At 44.6% G+C, this 9,560-nt stretch overlaps 1 protein-coding gene across 1 annotated transcript; it reads left to right on the top strand.

The window, feature by feature from the left end:
* Positions 1–558: 558 nt before the first annotated feature.
* Positions 559–9,497, top strand: LOC141763665 (prolyl 4-hydroxylase subunit alpha-1-like). The gene is made up of 11 exons (XM_074628180.1): positions 559–916; positions 3,710–3,789; positions 5,609–5,705; positions 6,732–6,883; positions 6,964–7,101; positions 7,187–7,432; positions 7,644–7,837; positions 7,906–8,082; positions 8,228–8,298; positions 8,954–9,053; positions 9,296–9,497. The coding sequence occupies exons 2-11, from the start codon at positions 3,714–3,716 to the stop codon at positions 9,389–9,391; spliced, it is 1,347 nt and encodes a 448-aa protein (XP_074484281.1). The 5' UTR covers positions 559–916; positions 3,710–3,713; the 3' UTR covers positions 9,392–9,497.
* Positions 9,498–9,560: the final 63 nt, after the last annotated feature.

Here is a 9,560-nt window from a genome sequence, read left to right as displayed (position 1 = left end):
GGAGATCTACCTTCTGCCTTAGTGAGCAGAACTCTGCACAATGAGAAGAGTCTCTGTGGAACCACTGGTTCACAACCTTTTGGGTCTTTTCTATAATGGGGTTAAAGTTTAAAGCACCTCTGGATTTCCTCTCTTTAGTCTTTTGGATCTCAGGATATGTGACGGAGTTCCTCACAGGAATATTAGAGATTGAGGTCACGTGCTTTCTTTCACTGGTAATAGTTCACATGTATTCAGATTAAAGGAGAGCCCAGATGGAAAGGTCTGGGTAATGCTAACTGAACACAGACATGTGGGATGTGTCGGAGCCTCCAGCGCTGGATCCGTTCTCTCTGTATGATGGAGCCTCCAGCGCTGGATCAGTCCTCTCTGTATGATGGAGCCTCCAGCGCTGGATCAGTTCTCTCTATATGATGGAGCCTCCAGCGCTGGATCAGTTCTCTCTATATGATGGAGCCTCCAGCGCTGGATCAGTCCCCTCTGTATGATGGAGCCTCCAGCGCTGGATCAGTTCTCTCTATATGATGGAGCCTCCAGCGCTGGATCAGTTCTCTCTATATGATGGAGCCTCCAGCGCTGGATCAGTTCTCTCTGTATGATGGAGCCTCCAGCGCTGGATCAGTTCTCTCTGTATGATGGAGCCTCCAGCGCTGGATCAGTTCTCTCTGTATGATGGAGCCTCCAGCGCTGGATCAGTTCTCTCTGTATGATGGAGCCTCCCGTCCAGCGAGAGGCGGTAAATCCTGTTTACACACCTTTTTTGGAAGAATAAGAAGAAGCAGAAGAAGTAGTAGTTGTTGTGTATTTCTTGCTGCTAGCTTTGACTCTGGAGCAACTTGAAGACACTTAAGGAACTTAATGGACTAAACCTTCGAGGGGTTCCTTGTTCTCTTGGTTCTCTTCAGAGATAAACACGGTAATAATAATAATAATAATAATCATGTCTTGTTTGTGCTCGATGACATTAAATAGAACCAGAACCTTCACGAGAACTCTGCTTCATCTAGTTGATCTCCTCCACCACTCTACCATCAAACACCACCGGTATTAGTGGTATTAGTGGTATTAGTGTTATTAGTGTTATTAGTGGTATTAGTGTTATTAGTGGTATTAGTGTTATTAGTGTTATTAGTGGTATTAGTGATGGTGAATGGCTATATAAACTTATAAACCTGCATTTCTAGATCTCTTTTCTAGTCTTCCGACCACTCAGAGCTCTTTACACTACATGTCAGTATGCACACACTGATATCAGAGGCTCATCAGGATCTGATCTAAAGACTCATTTTGGGGTTAAGTGTTTTGCTCAAGGACACATCGACATGTGACCCGGAGCAGCCGGGGATCGAACCACCGACCTTCTGATTGGTGGACGACCTGCTCTACCCTCTGAGACACAGCTCATTAACTTTAGTGTTAACGTTACATCACACCTCCATATTTGACTTGTTTCATGTCTCAGGCGTCTGTAAAGTTGAACCTGTCAGAACCGGTCCCCCTGCTGCCCTGAACCGGTACCGGGTCCATCAGGTAGTCCACCTGCTGACCTGAACTGGTACCGGGTCCATCAGGTAGTCCACCTGCTGACCTGAACCGGTACCGGGTCCATCAGGTAGTCCACCTGCTGACCTGAACTGGTACCGGGTCCATCAGGTAGTCCACCTGCTGACCTGTCTAGTCTGAATATTAATATTTTACTTTACTAGTTATGTATATGTTGTCAACACAGGATACAATTAGATAACAAGAGCACTAGTCTATAAAATCAGATGTCAGATAATGAGTCAGTGCTGTTTGTTTGTTTGTTTGTTTGTTTGTTTGTTTGTTTGTTTGTTTGTTTGTTTGTTATATTAGTTGTAATATTTTACACATGGTTGTGATTAGTGTTGAAATAAATAGTGGATCAATTGATTGATATACCCTGAGCTTCATCACATTCTACCATTGTGCATCATCACATTCTACCATTGTGCATCATCACGTTCTACCATTGTGCATCATCACATTCTACCATTGTGCATCATCACGTTCTACCATTGTGCATCATCACATTCTACCATTGTGCATCATCACGTTCTACCATTGTGCATCATCACATTCTACCATTGTGCATCATCACATTCTACCATTGTGCATCATCACATTCTACCATTGTGCATCATCACGTTCTGCCATTGTGCATCATCACATTCTACCGTTGTGCATCATCACATTCTACCATTGTGCATCATCACATTCTACCATTGTGCATCATCACGTTCTACTATTGTGCATCATCACGTTCTACCATTGTGCATCATCACATTCTACCATTGTGCATCATCACATTCTATCGTTGTGCATCATCACATTCTACCATTGTGCATCATCATATTCTACCATTGTGCATCATCACATTCTACCATTGTGCATCATCACATTCTATCGTTGTGCATCATCACATTCTACCATTGTGCATCATCATATTCTACCATTGTGCATCATCACATTCTACCATTGTGCATCATCACATTCTACCGTTGTGCATCATCACATTCTATCGTTGTGCATCATCACATTCTACCATTGTGCATCATCACATTCTACCATTGTGCATCATCACGTTCTGCCATTGTGCATCATCACATTCTACCGTTGTGCATCATCACATTCTACCATTGTGCATCATCACATTCTACCATTGTGCATCATCACGTTCTACCATTGTGCATCATCACGTTCTACCATTGTGCATCATCACATTCTACCATTGTGCATCATCACATTCTATCGTTGTGCATCATCACATTCTACCATTGTGCATCATCACATTCTACCATTGTGCATCATCACATTCTACCATTGTGCATCATCACATTCTACCATTGTGCATCATCACATTCTATCGTTGTGCATCATCACATTCTACCATTGTGCATCATCACCTTCTACCATTGTGCATCATCACATTCTACCATTGTGCATCATCACATTCTACCATTGTACATCATCACATTCTACCATTGTGCATCATCACATTCTACCATTGTGCATCATCACGTTCTACCATTGTGCATCATCACGTTCTACCATTGTGCATCATCACATTCTACCATTGTGCATCATCACATTCTACCATTGTGCATCATCACATTCTACCATTGTGCATCATCACATTCTATCGTTGTGCATCATCACATTCTACCATTGTGCATCATCACATTCTACCATTGTGCATCATCACATTCTACCATTGTGCACAGTATAACATCAATAATAAACTACTAAATAGTATAACTTTGACTCCAGATAGAGTCGTTTTATGATAATAATGAAACATGATGAAGTGAAGCTGAGATGATAACAAATGAGATAAAGATCAATACTGGACCAGTTTCAGAAAGTTTGTCCCCTTTAGTCACTTAGACACATAAACATTTAAAAACAGAGTCCAGGTAGATAAATACCAAAGGTAACCTTTAAACTACCAAAGGTGACCTTTAAACTTACTTTTTGAAATATGACTTTTCATTGAATTAAAGGAGTTAATTGTTGTCACTGTAAAAACAAGCAGCCATAACAGATCGTTGCCTCTATTAAATAAAATCTAAAAGTAATAACGTTCTGATTTCAGTCTGTTTTTGAGAACACAGAGCGGTTTCAGTCGGCACCGTGACGTCCTGATGTTTAACATCTGTAATATCATCTCTGTGTTTCTGTCTCTCTGCAGCCGGATGGCTTCCTGCTGGTTGTTCATCCTCCTCTTCACCTCCAGCTCCTCGGCTCACAATGACTTCTTCACCTCCATCGGTGAGTTCATCATCTTCATCTCCCTCCTCTGCCTCACTCTGTGGAGGTAAACTAATGTTAAAAACATCTGGAAACATCTGGAAACTGCAGCTGGTTTAAACAGAAACATTTCTTCTTTAAATGAAGCAGATACTAAACTGCAACCAGGCTCACATCTCTACTGTAGATCAAACCAAACAACTGCAACCAGGCTCACATCTCTACTGTAGATCAAACCAAACAACTGCAACCAGGCTCACATCTCTACTGTAGATCAAACCAAACAACTGCAACCAGGCTCACATCTCTACTGTAGATCAAACGAACAACTGCAACCAGGCTCACATCTCTACTGTAGATCAAACGAACAACTCTGAACGGCAGAGTTCATAGAAGAAGAAGCTCTTAAAGGGTCAGTTCAGCCAAAATACTAAAATACTAAACCACATCTGTTCATCTCTTCTGTATCTAGCTGGAGGCAGAAATCTATAAACCTGGACAAATCAAAGCAGACCTCTCTGCGTGGACCGACACCGCAGCGGAAACACTTCATCAATTAGTTGATCAACAGACGATTAATCAGCGGATTTCTATTTCCATCTCTTCTTCCGTCGTTGTTAACTGAATGTATTCTGGTTTTAAACTGTCGGTCGAACAAAACAAGCGATTTGAAGACGTCACGTTGGGCTTTAAGGAATGAGTTTTATTGGTTAAAGGGACTATTTGTAACTTTTTACACAGAAATCATTTTTTATTGCCGGTGTGTGAACAGGTTGTAACCTTTAATGTGAAGAAATGTTCATTTTTTCAGACTTTTTTCCGGATCTTTTTTTCAGACATCTTTTTAGATCTTTTTTTTCAGATCTTTTTTTCAGACTTTTTTTCGGACATTTTTTTCAGACTTTTTTTCAGACTTTTTTTCAGACCTTTTTTCAGACTTTTTTTTCAGACTTTTTTTTCAGACTTTTTTTCAGACTTTTTTTCAGACCTTTTTTCAGATTTTTTTTTCAGACATTTTTTTTCAGATCTTTTTTTTCAGACTTTTTTTTTCAGATCTTTTTTTTCAGACTTTTTTCAGATTTTTTTTTCAGACATTTTTTTTCAGATCTTTTTTTTCAGACTTTTTTTTTCAGATCTTTTTTTTCAGACTTTTTTCAGATTTTTTTTTCAGACATTTTTTTTCAGACTTTTTTTTTGGACATTTTTTTTCAGATTTTTTTTTTCCGAAATTTTTTCAGATATTTTTTTTCAGACTTTTTTTTCAAATTTTTTTTTAGGACTTTTTTTTCAGACTTTTTTTCAGACTTTTTTTCCGGACATTTTTTCAGACTTTTTTTCATCTGACATTTTTCCGATTTTTTTTTTAGGACTTTTTTTTCAAATTTTCTTTTCAAATTTTTTTTCAGACTTTTTTCAGATTTTTTTTTCGGACTTTTTTTTCAGATCTTTTTTTTCAGCCCCCCCACCACAAACTCAGACTCCAACACAAACTCCACGGAAGCACAAAAAAAAAAACTTTTAATATCTAGTGAACCCCGTCTGGCAAAACAAGAATGTGACCGACGTCGGGGAGAAAACTAGGATCAACATCGGCCGGGTCTTCGATTCATGGTGGGACCTTTTGTTTACAAGCGTAAGCGCGAGCAACAGGACGCCGACTGTCGTAGTCGTGGTAACCAGCACTCTCTGATTCTTACAGAGAGTGCCTTTAAACGAGAAAACAATCTACGGATTATCTGAGGATGGAAGTAGTTTTTATCTGCAGCCCTAAAAGAGAGGAAATATATTTTGGGTAATTGCGTTGAAGTGACCGTTTAATGTTGACGATGTGTGTTTTCAGGTCACATGACCGACCTGCTGTCCACAGAGAAGGACCTGGTGACCTCTCTGAAGGACTACATCAGAGCAGAGGAGAGCAAACTGGAGCAGATCAAAAGGTAGGAGACGTCTCAGGTGTTGTTCTGTCATTATGTGGTCTTAATGGTCATACTGGGAGCATCTATTCAGCCACAGTCTAAACCAGGGGTGCACACAATTTTTCAGCATGCGAGCTACTTATAAAATGACCAAGTCAAAATGATCTACCTACTATAAAAATGCAAAACATATATTTATTTATAAATATATTGAGTATTCTTTATATGTACAATATATGTTGGTGTACCTTGCATAACTGCATGAACCCACATTGTACAATATAACTCTGTAAATGTTTTGTCATTACCTTACTCTGATGACTTGCACTGAATGGAATCAGCCAGGGATGCATAGTCCGGACAGTAGCTGCTGATAGCCAGCTTCAAGCACACTTCCAAATGATCATCAGTCAAGGTGGAACGGTATTTGGACTTAATAATCTTCATGTGGGAAAAGGCTGACTCGCATAAATAAGTGGAGCCGAATAATGCAGTCAAGGAGGTAGCACATTTCCTCATGTTGAGGTACTTTTCCTCTGTGAGTAAGTTCCAGAACTGTCCATGAGCCCTGGACTTAAGCTGAATGTCAGCTTGTAGTGTCAAAATCTCATCCTCCACTCCAGATGAGTTCAGGTGAAACAGTGTTGCAATTTGTTGGCTGACGTCTATTTAAAACGTTTTTTAATGCCATGCGATCTACCCACACTACCTTCGCGATCGACCGGTAGATCGCGATCGACGTATTGGGCACCCCTGGTCTAAACCGTCCACACACGCCACTGCTACGTTCACAGCTTTAACGTTACTGCTGACGTCATACTGACCGCGGTGGTCGCCGGCCGGGTTTATGATTCACGGGAGGAAACCCTGAGTCTGTGTTGCAGGACGGGGTTTGGTCTGAATGGTCTGAATACTCTGTTGTCTTCCTGGTAGTTCATTACTGACTGAAACATGAGAACAGACCCAGTGTCTGCTCTCTCTCTGTTGTATCGTCTGTCCTGGAGGTGTGGCAGACAGACGCCTGACGTCCCCTGTGTGTGTCCTCAGATGGGCGGACAAACTGGACGTCCTGTCGGCGGCGGCCACTCAGGACCCCGAGGGCTTCCTGGGACACCCGGTCAACGCCTTCAAACTGATGAAGAGACTGAACACGGAGTGGGCGGAGCTGGAGAGCCTGGTGCTCACTGACATGTCTGATGGTAACACACATAACGGACCGATGTCCTTCATCATGTCCTGCCAGAGACACTGACTCTTCTTCTTCTGTGGTGTTTTCCAGTGTTCATCTCTAACCTCACCATCCAGAGGCAGCACTTCCCCAACGATGACGACCAGACCGGAGCGGCCAAAGCTCTGATGAGGCTGCTGGACACCTACCAGCTGGACACCAACACCATCTCCACCGGACAGCTGCCGGGTCAGCAGACATCACACCTCAGAAACCAACCACCGCCATGGAACATCTGAATATCATAATAAAGATCCCTCTCTCGCCGTCTCAGGCTCGTCCTCGGTCTCCAGCGCTCTGACTGTGGACGACTGCTACGACCTCGGGAAGGTGGCGTACTCGGAGGCGGACTACTACCACACGGAGCTGTGGATGGTTCAGGCCCTGAAGCAGCTGGACGCTGGAGAGACGTCCAGCACCGTGGACGCCGTCACCATCCTGGACTACCTGAGCTATTCCGTCTACCAGCAGGGGGAGCTGGAGACGGCGCTGGACTTCACCCGCAGGCTGCTGGAGCTCGGTCAGTCACATGATGCACACGTTCACATGCAACGTTAGCTGGGTTCAGATTGTTTGAAGTGGGGTTGTATGTATACTCCTCTGTTCTGAGAGGTAAAATTAGTGTTTCTGTGAATGGAGTCTGGTGGCTTTGAAGACAAGCCAAGGCTCTTAAATGACCTTGGTTCTTAGTTTATGTCTGACTGAGCCGGATTCTGATTCTGCCCGGTTAGACCCGACACACCAGCGAGCCAAAGGGAACCTGAAGTACTTTGAGTATCAGCTGGACAAACAGAAGAAGGTGGAGGAGAGCGAGGAGGAGGAGGAGGAGAGGAGGCAGAGGAGGGCGACCCGGGGTCGGCCTGCCGACTACCTGCCGGAGAGGAAGCAGTACGAGCAGCTGTGTCGCGGCGATGGCCTCCGGATGGTGAGGAGATGGAAACACATAAATACACTCACCTGTTAGACATCATCTAAATCATCCTCTTCTGTCAGACTCCTCGCAGGCAGAGCCGCCTCTTCTGCCGTTACCACGACAACAACCGCCACCCCAAATACGTGATCGGCCCGGTGAAGCAGGAGGACGAGTGGGACCGCCCCCGCATCGTCCGATACCACAACATCGTGTCCGACGCGGAGATGGAGAAGGTGAAAGAGCTCGCCAAACCCCGGGTGAGTCGCGGCAGAGCCACAGAGCTGTTTATCTGGGAGGAGTTACTTCCTGTCGCAGCGTAGCGTTGACCGTCTCTATTGTCTTGTGGGGTTTTACGTAAAGAGTAACACGTTCCCTGTAACTATCGGCCGATTGGCTCCACAGCTGCGTCGAGCCACCATCTCCAACCCCGTCACCGGCGTGCTGGAGACGGCCCACTACCGCATCAGCAAGAGGTAAGAGCTTCACCAACAGGTGAGCTTCATGTTTTTAAATGTGTTAACACTCCATGAGACAGTATCATCCTCTCCTCTCCTCTCCTCTCCTCTCCTCCTCTCCTCTCCTCTCTCTCTCCTCTCCTCTCATCTCCTCCTCTCCTCCTCTTCTCCTCCTCTCCTCTCCTCTCCTCTCCTCCTCTCCTCTCCTCTCTCTCTCCTCTCCTCTCATCTCCTCCTCTCCTCTCCTCTCCTCTCCTCTCCTCTCCTCTCCTCTCCTCTCTCTCTCTCCTCTCTTCTCTCTCTCCTCTCCTCTCCTCTCCTCTCCTCCTCATCTCCTCTCATCTCCTCCTTATCTCCTCTCCTCTCCTCTCCTCCTCATCTCCTCTCATCTCCTCCTTATCTCCTCTCCTCTCCTCTCCTCCTCATCTCCTCTCATCTCCTCTCCTCTCCTCTCCTCCTCATCTCCTCTCCTCTCCTCTCCTCTCCTCTCCTCTCCCCTCCCCTCCTCTCCTCTCCTCTCCTCCTCTCCTCTCCTCTCCTCCTCATCTCCTCTCCTCCTCTCCTCTCCTCTCCTCCTCATCTCCTCTCCTCTCCTCTCCTCTCCTCCTCATCTCCTCTCATCTCCTCTCCTCTTCTCTCCTCTCCTCGCCTCTCCTTCTCCTCTTCCTCTCAGTGCTTGGCTGGCAGCGTTTGAACACCCGGTGGTGGACCGGATCAACCAGAGGATCGAGGACATCACCGGCCTGGACGTCACCACAGCAGAGGAGCTGCAGGTAACTCCCACCTGGTCACCTGGTCACCTGATCACCTGGTCACCTGGTCACATGGTCACCTGGTCACCTGGTCACCTGGTCACATTCTGTACAAGCAGAATATTTCAGGGTTCAGGGTCATAGAAAACTAAATGTCATTCAGACTTTAATTTAATATTCACATAAACTTTATTTGTGTGTGTGTGTGTGTGTGTGTGTGTGTGTGTGTGTGTGTGTGTGTGTGTGTGTGTGCGTGGCTGCAGGTGGCTAACTACGGCGTCGGAGGACAGTACGAGCCTCACTTTGACTTTGGACGGGTAAATAAATGTCTTCAGTCTTCTGTGATGAGCCCAATCTAAATCTGAGTTTCCACCTCAGGATCATTCAACAAGCTCCTTTCTATTTTCCCGCCTTTATCAGCATCTAGGTGTCAAACATGATGAAATAATTCATCTCTAAAAACACTGTGTTGTCTACTTCCTGTTTTATCACTCTGTCATCATTACAGAAAGATGAACCGGATGCTTT

This window comes from Sebastes fasciatus, unplaced genomic scaffold (assembly GCF_043250625.1).
Source record: "Sebastes fasciatus isolate fSebFas1 unplaced genomic scaffold, fSebFas1.pri Scaffold_141, whole genome shotgun sequence".
Classification (NCBI taxonomy): Eukaryota; Metazoa; Chordata; class Actinopteri; order Perciformes; family Sebastidae; genus Sebastes; species Sebastes fasciatus.
This window is presented reverse-complemented; position numbering and strand designations above follow the sequence as displayed.